The sequence below is a fragment of the Staurois parvus genome, unplaced genomic scaffold (genome assembly GCF_062004578.1).
Source record: "Staurois parvus isolate SC_StPar_1 unplaced genomic scaffold, SC_StPar_1.0 ptg001976l, whole genome shotgun sequence".
NCBI lineage: Eukaryota > Metazoa > Chordata > Amphibia > Anura > Ranidae > Staurois > Staurois parvus.
Genome location: NW_028319772.1, coordinates 128,716 through 148,680, shown reverse-complemented (window position 1 = coordinate 148,680; position 19,965 = coordinate 128,716). Strand labels below are relative to the sequence as shown.

Below are 19,965 nucleotides of genomic sequence, written 5' to 3'. Positions count from 1 at the left end.
AGGGACAATATAGACAAGGTTGGGTAGGAGCAGTAGAAGGGACAATATGGACTAGGTTGGGTGGGAGCAGTAGAAGGGACAATATGGACAAGGTTGTGTGGGAGCCGTAGAAGGGACAATATGGACAAGGTTGTGTGGGAGCAATAGAAGGGACAATATGGACTAGGTTGGGTGGGAGCAGTAGAAGGGACAATATAGACAAGGTTGGGTAGGAGCAGTAGAAGGGACAATATGGACAAGGTTGTGTGGCAGCAGTAGTAGGGACAATATGGACTAGGTTGGGTGGGAGCAGTAGAAGGGACAATATGGACTAGGTTGGGTTGGAGCAGTAGACGGGACAATATGGACAAGGTTGGGTGGGAGCAGTAGAAGGGACAATATGGACAAAGTTGGGTGGGAGCAGTAGAAAGGACAATATGGACAGGGTTGGGTGGGAGCAGTAGAAGGGACAATATGGACAAAGTTGGGTGGGAGCAGTAGAAGGGACAATATGGACAAGGTTGGGTAGGAGCAGTAGAAGGGACAATATGGACAAGGTTGGATAGGAGCAGTAGAAGGGACAATATGGACAAGGTTGTGTGGCAGCAGTAGAAGGGACAATATGGACTAGGTTGGGTGGGAGCAGTAGAAGGGACAATATGGACTAGGTTGGGTGGGAGCAGTAGACGGGACAATATGGACAAGGTTGGGTGGGAGCAGTAGAAGGGACAATATGGACAAAGTTGGGTGGGAGCAGTAGAAAGGACAATATGGACAGGGTTGGGTGGGAGCAGTAGAAGGGACAATATGGACAAAGTTGGGTGGGAGCAGTAGAAGGGACAATATGGACAAGGTTGGGTAGGAGCAGTAGAAGGGACAATATGGACAAGGTTGGGAGGGAGCAGTAGACGGGACAATATGGACAAAGTTGGGTAGGAGCAATAGAAGGGACAATATGGACAAAGTTGGGTGGGAGCAGTAGAAGGGACAATATGGACAAGGTTGGGTGGGAGCAGTAGAAGGGACAATATGGACAAGGTTGGGTTAGAGCAGTAGAAGGGACAATATGGACAAGGTTGGGTGGGAGCAGTAGAAGGGACAATATGGACAAAGTTGGGTGGGAGCAGTAGAAGGGACAATATGGACTAGGCTGGGTGGGAGCAGTAGAAGGGACAATATGGACAAGGTCGGGTGGGAGCAGTAGAAGGGACAATATGGACAAGGTCGGGTGGGAGCAGTAGACAGGACAATATGGACAAGGTTGGGTGGGAGCAGGAGGTACAGCATGGTTAAACATGGGTAGAAGACAGGAACATGGTTAGGTTTTGATATATGGCTGGCCCTCATTCTCCCCACCGATTACTTCTCTGTGTTTGTTTTCAGCTCGAGCTAGACATTGGATGAGAAGATCCTGAATCCCGGATATTCGGGAAGATCCCATATACACCTCGTCCGTCCTCCTCCTATAATCCCCTGTATCTGCATATTATATAAGAGCACTTCCATATGAAGAGTCCTGGAGCAGAGTGTGACGTATGTACGGAAGGGTCACACTATTGTAGAATAGGAATTAGAGGTGACAACGAGGCCACCAGAGGACCACTAATGTGACAATCCATCCTTGTATCTAGAGTTGTGACACTGAAATAACCTGCAGAGGGTGTAATAAAATGACAAGACTTGTAATGTGCCCATCCTATACCTGGGGGGGGTTGTTACATCACTTGCCTTGGAATTGTCACACTTTACATTGCACACCCATCGGCAGCCATAAAGTAAAGTCCTTAATACAGCCCCCTTCATCCTTCTAGGTCATAGCCCTCACCTCTTCTGGGAGTGTCTAAGTACTGCCTGTGCTGGCCTAGCTACTCTGCCCCCTCCCCCACATCCCAACATAACATTTATGTAGCTTTTGGGGGAGGATTTTAAGTGAGAGCTCTGAGTCTGCTGGGGTTGCTGACATTACATCCAAGATGGCGGCCTCCAGCAGCAGCCTCATGACTTCTGGATATATACCCAAGGGAGGCTTTACAGGTAAATGACACGGATAAAATACATTGAATCTAATCTTACGGGAAGATGAGTGGTCCGACGATGGGGGTCTCTGACCATACTGTGGAGAGCAGGGATGAGCCGAACTGCCCTGGGTTTGCTTCGGGTTAAAAATGCCCATTTTATGGGCTAATAGGCAAATGGGAGGGGTGGTGGTGGTGGTGGTAGTGGTGGTGGTGGGGGGGGGATGGGCAGTACCACGCCAGCATGTTGATGAGGATAAATGCCTCGTCCCCGAAACCCTAACCTGGTGGGTGTGTGAGGGTCTGCGGGTAAGGGGGCTTATTGGAATGATTTAACAATGAGGGGGCACCCAGATACCGCCCCCTCCTATGTGAATGAAAAAGGGGTACATATAAAAAAGAAATCCTATAAATAAAGACACGCAAGCATTTGACAAGTCCTTTATTAAAAAAAAATGAAATTCCATAAAATGTCTCCTAAATCCATCCTTACCCACGATGCCCGTCACCTGCTGACTCACTGAAATGAAAAACCCGATGGACTTGGAGAACATGACAGATCCAGACGGTGCTGCTTGACAAATGACAGCTCCCAAGCTGCCATCGGGGGCGGGGATAGTAGTGACATCAGTGACCAATAATGGTCGGTAACCACATTTGAGCAGTGATGTCACTACTATCTCCTCCCCTTTTGCTTATGTGGCTGGAGACTCTAAGCAAGGTGTCGGTGACAGCAGCGGTTGCTAGGGATACAGTGGATGCCAGCAACCGAAGCTTCCTTAGCAACCATTGATGGCAGTAAGCTGTCATATATAAAAGCAGCAGACATGTCCCTTTCATATATGATGCTCAGCTCCCATCTAACGAGGGACATGAGGAGCAAAAGTTCAGGGGTCCAATGAAATGTCCAAACAGCCAAGGTTCATTTCAATCCTACGTGTGGACCAAACCTTCGCTCGTCCCTAGTGAAGAGGAGGACACTGATCTGGAGAAGAAGAATGGGGGTGTTTTTGGTCACACAAAACTTTTACTCCATCCTGGTTCACACCTGAGTGATTTGAGTTTTTCTAGAAGTCCTTCAGCACTTAACGTAAGGAATCCCATTGTATCGGTGACACACATGGTTAGAGGCCGAAGTGAGGAGAGGGCTTCCCTTGCAGCTCTGGTCCAAACACTCCTGGATATGGTGATAGAGTGTGCAAGGCACAAAGTGGCACAGGAGCCGAGGGCCCTAGTTGCTGAGGGCTGCTCCTGGAGGTAGTCATCAGGATCTCTAGCCAGCAGATGGGAGCCTCAGAGGAGTCTGACTACCTGTTACCGACTCAACTTCACCCAGACTTTCCCTTTGGTCTACCATGTATGACCCTGGCTTGGCTCCTGACCTCTTCATCTTCTCCAACTCTGCTACCCATCAATGTATGAACTTGGCCTCTGACATTTCCACTGCTGCCTTCCGTATGGGTCTTGCCCGGCATCATTCTACTATGGGTGTTAAAAGTCTTCCAGAGAGAAACTGAAGCTCACCCCACCGATCACCCAACATTCCGTCACTGACACATTATCAGAGCTATATCAGCCTTCATCATGCAGAGACCCCCACCGATCACCTGAAATTCCATCCCCGACACATTATCAGACCTACATCACCTGTCATCATGCAGAATCCCCCACCAACCACCCAGCATTCTGTCCCTGATACGTTATCAGAGCTACATCACCCTTCATCATGCAGAGACCTCCCACCGATCACCCAACATTCCATCCCCGACACATTATCAGAGCTACATCACCCTTCATCATGCAGAGACCTCCCACCGATCCCCCAACATTCCGTCCCCGACACATTATCAGACTTACATCACCTGTCATCATGCAGAATCCCCCACCAATCACCCAACATTTGGACCCTGACACATTATCAGAGCTACATCACCCTTCATCATGCAGAGACCTCCCACCGATCACCCAACATTCCGTCCCCGACACATTATCAGAGCTACATCACCCTTCATCATGCAGAATCCCCCACTGATCACCCAACATTCCGTCCCCGACACATTATCAGAGCTACATCACCCTTCATCATGCAGAGACCTCCCACCGATCACCCAACATTCCGTCCCCGACACATTATCAGAGCTACATCACCCTTCATCATGCAGAATCCCCCACTGATCACCCAACATTCCGTCCCCGACACATTATCAGAGCTACATCACCCTTCATCATGCAGAGACCCCCACCGATCACCCAACATTCCATCCCCAACCCATCACATAGCTACATCACCCTTCATCATACAGAGACCCCCCACCGATCACCCAACATTCCATCCCCAACCCATCACATAGCTACATCACCCTTCATCATGCAGAGACCCCTCACCGATCACCCAACATTCCGTCCCCGACACATTATCAGACCTACATCACCCTTCATCATGCAGAGACCCCACCGATCACCCAACATTCCGTCCCCGACCCATCACAGAGCTACATCACCCTTCATCATGCAGAGACCCCCCACCGATCACCCAACATTCCATCCCCGACACATTATCTGACCTACATCACCTGTCATCATGCAGAATCCCCCACCAATCACCCAACATTTGGACCCTGACACATTAGAGCTACATCACCCGTCATCATGCAGAGACCCCCCACCGATCACCCAACATTCCATCCCCGACACATTATAAGACCTACATCAAACTTCATCATGCAGAGACCCCTCACCGTTCACTCAGCATTCCCTCCCCAACACATTATCAGAGCTACATCACCCTTCATCATGCAGAGACCCCCACCAATCACCCAACATTCCATCCCCAACACTTTATCAGAGCTACATCACCCTTCATCATGCAGAGACCCCTCACCGATCACCCAACATTCCGTCCCCGACACATTATCAGAGCTACATCAGCCTTCATCATGCAGAGACCCCTCACTGATCACCCAACATACCATCCCCAACACTTTATCAGCTACAAAAAGCTACAGATGTGGAGAATTACCCTTTAATGGCCATTGTACAGTGTGTCACACTGTGTGTCTCTACCAAGGCTGAACATCCCAGGGGGCGGAGACTTCTGATCCAGGGGGCGGAGACTTCTGATCCAGGGGGCGGATACTTCTGATCCAGGGGGCGGATACTTCTGATCCGTGGGGCGGAGACTTCTGATCCAGGGGGCGGAGACTTCTGATCCAGGGGGTGGATACTTCTGATCCGTGTGGCGGAGACTTCTGATCCAGGGGGCGGAGACTTCTGATCCAGGGGGCGGAGACTTCTAATCCGGGCCATTTGGGGGATTTCTGTTATCATTATGATTTAAAAAGGAGCCAAGCAACTATTTGATAATAAATGGCTTCATATCATCACCATCCTTCAATAAAAGTCAGTTTTGTGGCGGATCCCTCAGATTTTCAATATCAATACCGAAATTTCACCAATCCTGCCAGGGGATGCAAACTTTTCAGCACAACTCGCTCTCTCGCAAACACGCAAATCTGCCCAATTTGAGCTACAGAAAAACTCCAGATCTTGTTTGAGCTTCGGGCGTTTATCTTCAAGCGACTTGGAGTGGAGATATGAACCATCTCCATTGAGAATAATTGATTTTTGCTCCTCAAGCATTTTGGAGATTTGAGCTTTACAAAACGTTCAGTTGTGAAAGGGGGGCTTCCAGTCCCACCAATATCTCGCACATTTTGTCAGGACCCTTTTCACACCGTGACCGTTGAGCTGCGTTTTTCTGCACACTAGGGATGAGCTCAAGGTTTGACCTGAACACAAGTTCTTGGAACGAACGCCTGAACATTTACCCTTCCCACAGGAGCCGAACGTCATGCATAGTAGCGGTATCACTCCCACCATTAACAGCTTCCCGCTGTCAATGGTTGCTAAGGACGCTGGCAGGTGCAGGAACCACCGCTTCCTTAACAACCAGTGACATCACTGGTCCCATTACCGTAAAAGGTTGAGAATCCCAGGTCATGTAAGCAAAGGGAAAGAAATCCCCATGGATTCCCCCCAATTCATACCAGACCCGACACTCACTGGAAGAAGTATAACCCCCCCCCACCCCCGAGACACGTGTGGCTTGTTTGATTGCCTTCCGCTGAGCGAAAAGTCCGGTGGATGACAAGGTGGGGTCTCCCAAGTGACATCATTGACCATATCTGGACGTGACTATAAATAGTCAATGAGGTCACTGGGAGTTGTGCCGTCGCTGACTAAATATGGTCATATCCATGTATGGTCAATGACATCACCTAGGAGGCTCCGCCTCCTTGTATATAACAGCTGTCGCCCACCGGACCTTTCACTCAGTGGGAGGCAAATGAAAGGACTGATGTGTCACGGCTACTTTGGTTTCTCTTCGGTGGGTCGGCAAGCATTGGGCATTGTGATTGGCAGGGATGTACATCACTGGACGACGTGATTGGTGGTGGATGTACACAGTGGGGGTTTTTGGTTTTTTTTTTAGTACAGGACATGTCAAAAACCCCATGTCTATGTTTTCATTTTACATTTTTGTAAATAAGTAGAGGCAGTCATCTAGGTATCCCCTTACTTTTAAAGGGGGCTTCCAGATTCCAATAAGCCCCCACCTGCAGACCCCCAAAACCACCAGGACAGGCTTGTCGGAAAGAGGCCCTTGTCCTCATCAGCATAGGGACTAGGTGCTTTATCAGGGGGGTCCCCCCCCCATATTGAAAGCATGTGGCCTGGTATAGTCCGGGGGGGGCACACATGTGTCACCCTCCTTTCCTGGGCAGGCTGCATGCTTGGTGTGAAGTGTAAAATTTAATTTGCTATTTTTTTCTAAAATATTAAAATACTCTTTAATGGTATTGCACAGAGCGCCCCAGATCCTCCTCCTCTTCTTTTGGTGTCCCCACCGGTGCTGTAGGCTCCTCCTCTTTTTGGTACACCACCATAGGAAGCCACTTCCTATGGGGCACACGTGCGGACTTGCTCTGGAGCAGGGCTGTGTGTGACTAAAGACACACATAGTGCGTCTTAGCCCCGCCCTGACTCCTCCACTTTTGATTTGATTGACAGCAGTCGGAGCGAATGGCTCCAGCTGCTGTCATTAAGTCCTGTGAGGGGAGGAAGAGAATGCAGTGCTGCTGCACACAGGCATAGTGATGGATTGAGAGATGACCAGGTAAGTACACTATAGTGCCAAAAGTATTGGCAACACAGTCTGACACCTAACTATTCAGTGGCTGCCCGGGCATACCTGTAAAGGTGTAAGTCCATAATTGGAAGTGTCCATTGCTGGTGAATCCTTTGTGGTGGTAGATGAAGGCTACATCCTTCCCGATGACATGGACACTCCAGCTCCCATGCGGTCCTGTACAGAAGTTCCCTCTGAGCCCGGTCTTCCTCCTATCTATATATAGACTGGAAAGGAAGGCAAGACCCAAAAAGCCAGGGAAACCGGTGATCCAGAACTTAACCCTTTCCTAATCTAGGCAGACTGAACTTGCTTGCTACCATAGAACATTTCCCTTGTAGGCCTACAAACCAATAGAAACCCAGGCAGCACCCAGGATCATCCCACTCTGAGAGTTGATGGAGGGGGAGTCTCCTTATTGGAGCACAGCTTTGAAGACTAGAAGCTGAGCTTTGCATCATAGGATGAAGGAGAAGCTGCAGTACCTGAGGCCATATTCTGGTGATATAATGGAGAAGACCTTCAAAGTGATAGTTCTGAATGTTTAAAGTCGTATTTTAAATTTTTTCTGATCTGGGAATATTTATGCACTCCTTCACTAATGCACTAAATATGGAGGAAAGGTATTGAGACTCCCATTTTCTCAGGACTTAGCATGGTGGCCTCTGGAGCCTGTGAGGACCTCTCTGCTGGACAGCCAATAGAAAGTGCCCTCGTCACCCAGGCAGCTAAAAGAGTACCTGAAGAAGGATTGTCCTACTCTGTTAGTTGAGGGAGGGGTTTCCCATCTCCTCAGGACTTGGGTATAGACCGTGCAAGTCACAGCAACTGTGAGGTGAGGATGTACTGAAGAACAAAGGGATTTCAGTTCCTATACCCATGAAAGGCCCCTTTCCCTTGAGGCGGACCCATCAGCAGATCCGATTCCATAGTGGGGGATCTCTCTGCTGATCCCCACTGAGCAAACAGATGACAGGTCTGTGTCCGCTCCGCTGCTGCAGAGTGGACACGGACACAGCCCGCTGTATTCTATGGGCGGTTGGGTGGACCGCCTGTCCGTGTCCATCCAACTGCCATTCCATCCAATCCAACAGACGGAATGGAGAATGAATCACCATCCACCTCTTTTTGCCAGAAACATGTCCATTTACAAGTAAGTTGACCCAGGGAATATCCGATTGCCTCTCGGGGGATCAGGAAGGAATATTTTTCCCTGCGGGAGCAAATTGGATCGTGCTTTGCTGGTTTTTTTGCCTTCCTCTGGATCCACTGTGGGTGTAGGATTATAACTTTTTTTTTTTTATATGGTTGAATTGGATGGACTTTTGTCTTTTTTCAGCCAGACTAACTATGTAACAACTGTATGTACACTCGCTGCTTCATAGAGGAGGATAGAGGTTCCGAATGGGTCCATTTGAAAAACGGGCAGGAGGACCTGGACGGAACGTCTGTGTGAAAGCCTCAAAGAGCACTGAAGGTTCCGATCGGGTCCACCTGAAAAACAGGCAGGAGGACTAGTCGGAATGTCCGTGTGAAAGCCAAAAAGAACATTGAAGATTACAATCGGGTCCACCTGAAAAACAGGCAGGAGGACCTGGTCGGAACGTCCGTGTGAAAGCCTCAAAGAGCACTGAAGATTCCGATCAGGTCCACCTGAAAAACAGGCAGGAGGACTAGTCGGAATGTCCGTGTGAAAGCCAAAAAGAACATTGAAGATTACAATCGGGTCCACCTGAAAAACGGGCAGGAGGACCTGGTCGGAAAGGTCTATGTGAAAGCCTCAAAGAGCACTGAAGGTTCCGAACGGGTCCACCTGAAAAACGGGCAGGAGGACCTTGTCGGTACGTCCGTGTGTAAGCCTCAATGAGAACTGAAGATTCTGATCTGGTCCACCTGCAAAACGGGCAGGAGGACCTGGTCGGAACGTCCGTGTGAAAGCCTCAAAGAGCACTGAAGGTTCCGATCGGGTCCACCTGAAAAACGGGCAGGAGGACCTGGTCGGAACGTCCATGTGAAAACCTCAAAGAGCACTGAAGGTTCCGAACGGGTCCACCTGAAAAACGGGCAGGAGGACCTGGTCGGAACATCCGTGTGAAAGCCTCAAAGAGCACTGAAGGTTCCGATCGGGTCCACCTGAAAAACGGGCATGAGGACCTGGTCGGAACGTCCGTGTGAAAGTCAAAAAGAACATTGAGATTTCGATCGGTTCCACCTGAAAAACGGGCAGGAGGACCTGTTCGGAACGTCTATGTGAAAGCCTCAAAGAGCACTGAAGGTTCCGATCGGGTCCACCTGAAAAATGGGCAGGAGGACCTTGTCTGTACGTCCGTGTGACAGCCTCAAAGAGCACTGAAGGTTCCGATCGGGTCAACCTGAAAAACAGGCAGGAGGACCTGGTCGGAACGTCCGTGTGACAGCCTCAAAGAGCACTGAAGATTCTGATCGGGTTCACCTGAAAAACGGGCAGGAGGATCTGGTTGGAACGTTCGTGTGAAAGCCTCAAAGAGCACTAAAGAAGATGGATTTGTGTGTGAGATAAGCGATCTTCATTTATTTTAGACTTCACCCGAAAACAACTGCAGTCACCTGCGTCAGCTGATAATAAATGCAATACAACACAGTCACATGACAGATGTCTGTCGGCACCCAAACTCCCAATGTCCACCTCATTATGTCCGTATAGGTCAAGGAACACGTCACTACACCCCAGAGGAGGGTTTTATTACAGCCATACAAGGAACCATTGTAGACAAACAGATCCATATTCAGAGGAATGAACATCAGACAAGTGGAAGGCCAGATATGGTTTTCTCACATATTTGTTGACTTGTCAACACAATACACTTTGAAGGAACCCACAACAACCAATCAGATCTTATTCTACTTAATTCCCTTTTGCTCGCTAGGAGTTACTTCACATACCGTATTTTTCCTTCCATAAAGATGCACCTAGGTTTTAGAGGAGGAAAACAAGAAAACAAAAATTTTTAACCAATGGACTGCAGACATAGTACAGGAGATGACCAGAGACTGCGGACATAGTACAGGAGATGACCAGAGACTGCGGACACAGTACAGGAGATGACCAGAGACTGCGGACACAGTACAGGAGATGACCAGAGACTGCGGACACAGTGCAGGAGATGACCAGAGACTGCGGACACAGTACAGGAGATGACCAGAGACTGCAGACACAGTACAGGAGATGACCAGAGACTGCGGACACAGTACAGGAGATGACCAGAGACTGCGGACATAGTACAGGAGATGACCAGAGACTGCGGACACAGTACAGGAGATGACCAGAGACTGCAGACACAGTACAGGAGATGACCAGAGACTGCGGACACAGTACAGGAGATGACCAGAGACTGCGGACACAGTGCAGGAGATGACCAGAGACTGCGGACACAGTACAGGAGATGACCAGAGACTGCGGACACAGTACAGGAGATGACCAGAGACTGCAGACACAGTACAGGAGATGACCAGAGACTGCAGACACAGTACAGGAGATGACCAGAGACTGCAGACACAGTACAGGAGATGACCAGAGACTGCAGACATAGTACAGGAGATGACCAGAGACTGCAGACACAGTACAGGAGATGACCAGAGACTGCGGACATAGTACAGGAGATGACCAGAGACTGCAGACACAGTACAGGAGATGGACCAGAGACTGCGGACACAGTACAGGAGATGACCAGAGACTGCGGACACAGTACAGGAGATGACCAGAGACTGCAGACACAGTACAGGAGATGACCAGAGACTGCGGACACAGTACAGGAGATGACCAGAGACTGCGGACAGTACAGGAGATGACCAGAGACTGCGGACACAGTACAGGAGATGACCAGAGACTGCAGACACAGTACAGGAGATGACCAGAGACTGCAGACACAGTACAGGAGATGACCAGAGACTGCAGACACAGTACAGGAGATGACCAGAGACTGCAGACATAGTACAGGAGATGACCAGAGACTGCAGACACAGTACAGGAGATGACCAGAGACTGCGGACATAGTACAGGAGATGACCAGAGACTGCAGACACAGTACAGGAGATGGACCAGAGACTGCGGACACAGTACAGGAGATGACCAGAGACTGCGGACACAGTACAGGAGATGACCAGAGACTGCAGACACAGTACAGGAGATGACCAGAGACTGCAGACACAGTACAGGAGATGACCAGAGACTGCGGACACAGTACAGGAGATGACCAGAGACTGCGGACACAGTACAGGAGATGACCAGAGACTGCAGACACAGTACAGGAGATGACCGGAGACTGCAGACAGTACAGGAGATGACCAGAGACTGCGGACACAGTACAGGAGATGACCAGAGACTGCGGACATAGTACAGGAGATGACCAGAGACTGCGGACATAGTACAGGAGATGACCAGAGACTGCGGACACAGTACAGGAGATGACCAGAGACTGCAGACATAGTACAGGAGATGACCAGAGACTGCGGACATAGTACAGGAGATGACCAGAGACTGCGGACACAGTACAGGAGATGACCAGAGACTGCGGACACAGTACAGGGGATGACCAGAGACTGCGGACACAGTACAGGGGATGACCAGAGACTGCGGACACAGTACAGGAGATGACCAGAGACTGCGGACACGGTACAGGAGATGACCAGAGACTGCAGACACAGTGCAGGAGATGACCAGAGACTGCGGACACGGTACAGGAGATGACCAGAGACTGCGGACACGGCACAGGAGATGACCAGAGACTGCAGACACGGTACAGGAGATGACCAGAGACTGCGGACACGGTACAGGAGATGACCAGAGACTGCGGACACGGTACAGGACATGACCAGAGACTGCAGACACAGTACAGGAGATGACCAGAGACTGCGGACATAGTACAGGAGATGACCAGAGACTGCAGACATAGTACAGGAGATGACCAGAGACTGCGGACATAGTACAGGAGATGACCAGAGACTGCAGACATAGTACAGGAGATGACCAGAGACTGCGGACACAGTACAGGAGATGACCAGAGACTGCGGACACAGTACAGGGGATGACCAGAGACTGCAGACACAGTACAGGAGATGACCAGAGACTGCGGACATAGTACAGGAGATGACCAGAGACTGCGGACATAGTACAGGAGATGACCAGAGACTGCGGACACAGTACAGGAGATGACCAGAGACTGCAGACATAGTACAGGAGATGACCAGAGACTGCGGACACAGTACAGGGGATGACCAGAGACTGCAGACCTTTGGGGGGAGCAGAATGGAGGGAGGGAGCGGGTACCCAAATTTGACAGGTAATCGCTCCCACTTCCGCGGAGTTGTCCTCCCTCCTCATCTTCTGGGACACATGACAGGTCCCAGGAGACTTTCGGACCATTCACAAAGTGCAGCGCTTCTCGCGCATGCGCAGCGGGCAGCCGGCTGTGAAGCCTCAAGCTGTTACAGCCGGGCACACACACTAAAGATGCCGGCGCTGGGGAGAGAAGATGGTGAGGACACTGCTGGACAAAGGAACAGGTAGGTCTGAGGAACAGGTAGGACAAAGGAGCAGGTAGGACAAAGGAACAGGTAGGACCGAGGAGCAGGTAGGACCGAGGAGCAGGTAGGACCAAGGAGCAGGTAGAACAAAGGAGCAGGTAGGACTGAGGAGCAGGTAGGACCAAGGAGCAGGTAGGACTGAGGAGCAGGTAGGACAAAGGAGCAGGTAGGACCAAGGAGCAGGTAGGACCAAGGAGCAGGTAGGACTGAGGAGCAGGTAGGACAAAGGAACAGGTAGGACCGAGGAGCAGGTAGGACAAAGGAGCAGGTAGAACAAAGGAGCAGGTAGGACCGAGGAGCAGGTAGAACAAAGGAGCAGGTAGGACCGAGAAGCAGGTAGGACAAAGGTGCAGGTAGAACAAAGGAGCAGGTAGAACAAAGGAACAGGTAGGACCGAGGAGCAGGTAGGACCGAGGAGCAGGTAGGACCGAGGAGCAGGTAGGACAAAGGTGCAGGTAGGACAAAGGAACAGGTTCTACTGCACAGAAGAGCTGAGCGGCCGGCCCGGTATTCTAACACAGTGGCGGAATACCGGGCCGGCCGCTCCATAAGTCTCACAGACGTTTCCCCCCATTTTATTTTGGGGGGGGGTAAGTGCATCTTAAGGAGTGAAAAATACGATAGTTATTGCATTTGTGCTCCTAAAAAACAACCCTCACACGGGTCAGCATTGCTCCAGATTTAATGAGAAAACCCAGCAGTAATCCCGACCAGACCCGGCTCCAGACACGGCTCCAGGCACGGCTCCAGACACGGCTTCTCCTCTTATGCATTTCGCTTCTATGACTAAGCCCCCATCTTGGATTACATACGTCGATGGAGAGAGTCTGGTGGGGATCATCAGGAGCTTTTGTCGATAAATCTGGACGAACGTTGACCCTGCAGCGTACTGGATGAACTGGATGAAACGTCTTTGCTAGTGGACACCTGTGGCCAGGACCAGGACAAGGGGTGGGCAGGAGGGGTGGCTGCCCTGGGTGCAATGGTTTACCGTGAGGACGAGGGCTCCTTCCTTCTGTTACAAAGATGACAGGAGAAGTGAGACTACTCCTGTTAGCCCAGTGCTAGGAGCGATGAGGAGAAGAAGAGAGACCCGGGAGGAGATACAGGCTGCGTCCTCTCTTCCCCACCTCCTTCCTGCCACTGCAGAGCTCCTGTATTCAGAAGCCATTCGGCATCCTTGCCCTGGGCGCTGGATCACCTTGCCCTGGGCGCTGGATCACCTTGCCCTGGGCGCTGGACCACCTTGTCCTGGGCGCTGGACCACCTTGTCCTGGGCACTGGATCACCTTGTCCTGGCTCTGCCTGTGGCTAGTTGCTGGAGAACACCTGTGGCTGGTTGTGGCAGCCGGAGCTCCTGAAATATTATGGATACGACTCCATGAAAACATAACCCTGATAATCAGGGGCGGACTGACCATTTGGAAACTCGGGCACTGCCTGAGGGCCCGGGGTCAGTAAGGGGCCCCATGAGATGCCCCTGGTACCTTTTTCATAGGCTTTTTTGAGTTTGGGCAAGGACACTGGGGCCCCATGATCCCCTATTGCCCGGGGGGCCCCATGAGTTGTCAGTCCGCCCCTGGTAAGGAGAACAATAAATCGGGGATGTGCAGTCCAGAATATAAGACATAAGCTGAAGGTGAGAAGTCACAGAGGAAACACTGAGAAAGGAGGCTTCTGATAGGGTTCGGCAAGGTACAAAATCTAAAGGAAAGGTGGATGGTTGTATAGGACAGCGCCCCCCAAAGCTTCTAAGCAAAGGGCCAGTTTGCTGTCCTTCAGGCTTTAGGGGGACCAGACTGTGGCCAGTGGGAGTAGAAAATGCCCCGGGAGAAATAGTGCCCCATTGTTGGTAGCAATGGGAAGAATAGTAACCCATTTATGGTGTCAATTGGGGGAATAGTGTCCCATCATGGGTGTCAGTTGGGGGAATGGTGTCCCATCATGGGTGTCAGTTGGGGGAATGGTGTCCCATCATGGGTGTCAGTTGGGGGAATGGTGTCCCATCATGGGTGTCAGTTGGGGGAATGGTGTCCCATCATGGGTGTCAGTTGGGGGAATGGTGTCCCATCATGGGTGTCAGTTGGGGGAATGGTGTCCCATCATGGGTGTCAGTTGGGGGAATGGTGTCCCATCATTGGTGTCAGTTGGTGGAATGGTGTACCATCATGGGTGTCAGTTGGGGGAATGGTGTCCCATCATGGGTGTCAGTTGGGGGAATGGTGTACCATCATGGGTGTCAGTTGGGGGAATGGTGTCCCATCATGGGTGTCAGTTGGGGGAATGGTGTACCATCATGGGTGTCAGTTGGGGGAATGGTGTCCCATCATTGGTGTCAGTTGGGGGAATGGTGTACCATCATGGGTGTCAGTTGGGGGAATGGTGTCCCATCATGGGTGTCAGTTGGGGGAATGGTGTACCATCATGGGTGTCAGTTGGGGGAATGGTGTCCCATCATGGGTGTCAGTTGGGGGAATGGTGTCCCATCATGGGTGTCAGTTGGGGGAATGGTGTCCCATCATGGGTGTCAGTTGGGGGAATGGTGTCCCATCATGGGTGTCAGTTGGGGGAATGGTGTACCATCATGGGTGTCAGTTGGGGGAATGGTGTCCCATCATGGGTGTCAGTTGGGGGAATGGTGTCCCATCATGGGTGTCAGTTGGGGGAATGGTGTCCCATCATGGGTGTCAGTTGGGGGAATGGTGTCCCATCATGGGTGTCAGTTGGGGGAATGGTGTCCCATCATTGGTGTCAATTGGTGGAAAACTGCCCCAAGGCCAGATAAAGGCAAGCAAAGGGCAACAATCGGTCCCCAGGCCACAGTTTGGAGACCACAGGTATAGGAGAACTGGAGGAGAACCATCGCCATGAGTGACAACTGAAGAATCTGGTGAACAATAGATCAGGGATGATGAGGGGACATCACTGTAGGTATAGGATCCGATATTTGAGCAGAAATTTTATAGAAATGAGGTGAGGAGGACAGGAGACTCAGGGCTGACAGTGTTTTTAGTGGATTAAACTGGAGGAACGGTTAGCTATGGAGAAGCTGAAGGTCAGGGCTATGGAAAGGGAAGCCGGGCCATTAGAAGACATAAGAGTTGGTATCACTTCTGATGCTGAGCGCTCTTTCGGCCTGTGCGATGGCATCATCGGCCCTCTTGCTCAGTTCTTTACACTCCTGCAGAATGTCATTAAATTGCTTGTAGGTCTCTTCGATAATGGTGCTCTGAGAAGGCCTCGCGTCCCAGAAGCCGTCCTCCACCCATGGCTTGACAGAGCCTGGCATCTCCACCATGGCATTGCTGGAGGTGAACCTCTTCAAGGAGTTATCAATGTCCCTGCACAGATGGTAAAGGTCACTACCACTGCCTGTGACCCTCTCACCATCGATCACTCGAACACTAGGGATGGTATCCAGCACAGCATGTCTGTAGGATCCATTGCAACAAAACGGGTTGCTCAGGTTATAGATGGGGTCCTTCAAGCGGATGCTTTCTAGCTTACGAAGGCCTTTTAAGCACTGCAAACTGTCGACGCTGCACAGCAGGTTCCCCGCCATGTTGAGGGTTTGCAGGTTGTCACAGGAGGCCAGGGGCTCCAGAGAAGAAACCCTGTTACGTGCCAAGTTAAGGGCCACCAGCATCTTCAGTGAGGACAGTGGAGCCAGGTGGGTGATGTGGTTGTTTGAGAGATCCAACCGTTCCAGGTTTAGGCATTCTCCAATACAACCCAACTCATGGATCCCCAGAGAGCGCAGCTTCAGGAAAAGGATCGACTCCAGGTCAAACTCGCCAGTCCGAGACTTCAACATCTCTGGGGTGATACGGGAATTGTCGGAGTTCTCCTCTTTGGCGATTCTACTATCCATGGTCTGGAGGTCCCAATGGTCACCTACTCTGGACTGGTTTTGGACAGGATTGAGATCTGTAGAGTCAGTCAGTACGTGTGGAGAAGATTGGTGTCATTAGAGCAGTGAGACCCAACAATCGTGTATGTGGCCGGGGACAGTCCTCCCACGACTTACACTGTGAATGATGTTGGCTGAAGGAACAATTCAGCAAATCCTCTGATGTCTCATTTTTGGACTTTGCCACATCCAACCGTTGATGACCTTTCTTGGTCCCGTTTTTACCAGACGAATAACCGAGCTTTGATTTTTTATTTTCTTCTAAGGTTTTTATTAAAGGTGTCAGGACATTCTGAAACGAGAAAGAGAGACCATCGTAAATATAGTCAGAAGGGGCGTGGCATTCCAGGTTCCCGTGTATTCTAGATATTGTCCACCCTCGTGTTTCCTGCTTCGGAGCGTGGGAAAGAAACCAACAGTGAGCAAATCTCCCAAAATGTCATTCACTTCAACGTCAACAAATTCATCAAAATCTGCCAAATGTTGAACAATGCAGTGAATTGAAGTCCATGGTGGATGATTTCTGATGGTCAGCTGTGGCCCTTTAGGGAGCTGATGGGCAACCATTGTCACCCAAATGCCATGAGAAGCTGGGCACAGATGTGGAGGACCTCGGCTACTGCGGAACATACAGAAAATCCTTTCATTTATAGGTGAGGGGTGCCTTTTTTATAATATTAGTGTGTGACTGCGGGGGAGGGGACATTAGAGTGTAAGCTCCTCTGGTACAGAGACCGTTGGGACTGTGGGGGAGGAGACATTAGAGTGTAAGCTCGTCTGGTACAGAGGCTCATGGGACTGTGGGGGAGGGGACATTAGAGGGTAAGCTCATCTGGTACAGAGGCTGATGTGACTGTGGGGGAGGGGACATTAGAGTGTAAGCTCCTCTGGTACAGAGACTGATGGGACTGTGGGGGAGGAGACATTAGAGCGTAAGCTCATCTGGTACAGAGGCTGATGTGACTGTGGGGGAGGGGACATTAGAGTGTAAGCTCCTCTGGTACAGAGACTGATGGGACTGTGGGGGAGGAGACATTAGAGCGTAAGCTCATCTGGTACAGAGACTGATGTGACTGTGGGGGAGGAGACATTAGAGTGTAAGCTCCTCTGGTACAGAGACTGATGGGACTGTGGGGGAGGGGACATTGGAGCGTAAGCTCCTCTGGTACAGAGACTGATGGGACTGTGGGGGAGGGGACATTGGAGCGTAAGATCCTCTGGTACAGAGACTGATGGGACTGTGGGGGAGGGGACATTAGAGTGTAAGCTCCTCTGGTACAGAGACTGATGGGACTGCGGGGGAGGGGACATTAGAGTGTCAGCTCCTCTGGTACAGAGACTGATGTGACTGTGGGGGAGGGGACATTAGAGTGTAAGCTCCTCTGGTACAGAGACTGATGGGACTGTGGGGGAGGGGACATTAGAGCGTAAGCTCCTCTGGTACAGAGACTGATGGGACTGTGGGGGAGGGGACATTAGAGCGTAAGCTCCTCTGTACAGAGACTGATGTGACTGTGGGGGAGGGGACGTTAGAGTGTAAGCTCCTCTGTACAGAGACTGATGGGACTGTGGGGGAGGGGACGTTAGAGCGTAAGCTCCTCTGGTACAGAGACTGATGGGACTGTGGGGGAGGGGACATTAGAGCGTAAGCTCCTCTGGTACAGAGACTGATGTGACTGTGGGGGAGGGGACATTAGAGCGTAAGCTCCTCTGGTACAGAGACTGATGTGACTGTGGGGGAGGGGACATTAGAGCGTAAGCTCCTCTGGTACAGAGACTGATGTGACTGTGGGGGAGGGGACATTAGAGTGTAAGCTCCTCTGGTACAGAGACTGATGTGACTGTGGGGGAGGAGACATTAGAGTGTAAGCTCCTCTGGTACAGAGACTGATGTGACTGTGGGGGAGGGGACATTAGAGTGTAAGCTCCTCTGGTACAGAGACTGATGTGACTGTGGGGGAGGGGACATTAGAGTGTAAGCTCCTCTGGTACAGAGACCGTTGGGACTGTGGGGGAGGAGACATTAGAGTGTAAGCTCCTCTGGTACAGAGACTGATGTGACTGTGGGGGAGGGGACATTAGAGCGTAAGCTCCTCTGGTACAGAGACTGATGGGACTGTGGAGGAAGGGACATTAGAGCGTAAGCTCCTCTGGTACAGAGACTGATGTGACTGTGGGGGAGGGGACATTAGAGCGTAAGCTCCTCTGGTACAGAGACTGATGGGACTGTGGGGGAGGGGACATTAGAGCGTAAGCTCCTCTGGTACAGAGACTGATGGGACTGTGGGGGAGGGGACATTGGAGCGTAAGATCCTCTGGTACAGAGACTGATGGGACTGTGGGGGAGGGGACGTTAGAGCGTAAGCTCCTCTGGTACAGAGACTGATGTGACTGTGGGGGAGGGGACGTTAGAGCGTAAGCTCCTCTGTACAGAGATGATGTATATGGCTGTATATAAACTGCATCATTAGATTCTGAAGTCATGTAAATACACAGAATGATATATATACACACAAAGGACAGTAATCACAGGTCACACAGGAGGCAGGTTGCTCGGTCACACAGGAGGCAGGTTGCTCGGTCACACAGGAGGCAGGTTGCTCGGTCACACAGGAGGCAGGTTGCTCGGTCACACAGGAGGCAGGTTGCTCGGTCACACAGGAGGCAGGTTGCTCGGTCACACAGGAGGCAGGTTGCTCGGTCACACAGGAGGCAGGTTGCTCGGTCACACAGGAGGCGTGTTGCTCGGTGTCACGTATGGCGGGATAATAATAATGAATGAATAGGACAGGTTGTCACTCACTGCGATGTCGCTGCCTGGGCCCAGGATGCTGCGTCTGTGTGCTTTCCCAGAGCCCCTCCCCCTATTCGCTCATCCCCTCCCCCTATTCTCTCATCCCCCTCTCATCTCTGTATTCCTGGGATCTATAAACAGACCCCCCTATAAAACAATGTCCCCCTCATCCTGCACACCTAGAGCAGCTGATGAACTACAATTCCCAGCATGACCCCTCGGTATATCCTGGTATATATATATATTTGATTCTATACGTCTGCTCGTCTGTAAGTCGGTGTAGGGTGTGATCGGCGTCATACGAAGCGATGACCCAACCGACCTCGCCAAAATCTTCCACCGCGTCCAGGACAGCGATCACCGTCACCATGGGAACAGTGCAGGGATCCTGGGGACCCGGAGAGCAGATTATACATTGAAATAAAGAGATACATTGTACAATCCCGTCTCCTGTGAGCGGATACATCCCATACATTGCCCGTCAGATCATTCTAGAATCGTATGTGAGGATCTCAGA

The 19,965-nt window shown here is 51.0% G+C and overlaps 2 protein-coding genes across 4 annotated transcripts in view; one reads left to right on the top strand and one right to left on the bottom strand.

The window, feature by feature from the left end:
- The window catches only part of RARRES2 (retinoic acid receptor responder 2), a 29,631-nt gene extending 27,966 nt beyond the window's left edge, over window positions 1-1,665 (top strand). For both annotated transcript variants that reach the window (XM_089664639.1, XM_089664640.1), the window contains exon 6: window positions 1,363-1,665. The gene's annotated coding sequence lies outside the window, so the exon portion shown is untranslated. The remainder of the gene's footprint in view (window positions 1-1,362) is intronic.
- An 8,221-nt stretch (window positions 1,666-9,886) lies between these two features.
- Window positions 9,887-19,510, bottom strand: LRRC61 (leucine rich repeat containing 61). Of its 2 annotated transcripts, none has more exons than XM_089664638.1 (2): window positions 19,458-19,510; window positions 9,887-16,946 (listed from the first exon to the last, which is right to left on the bottom strand). In XM_089664638.1, the coding sequence occupies exon 2, from the start codon at window positions 16,613-16,615 to the stop codon at window positions 15,830-15,832; it is 786 nt and encodes a 261-aa protein (XP_089520764.1). In that variant the 5' UTR covers window positions 16,616-16,946; window positions 19,458-19,510; the 3' UTR covers window positions 9,887-15,829. The 2 variants fall into 2 exon arrangements, with proteins under 2 accessions (XP_089520764.1, XP_089520763.1); XM_089664637.1 differs by having other exon boundaries at window positions 19,169-19,504.
- Window positions 19,511-19,965: the final 455 nt, after the last annotated feature.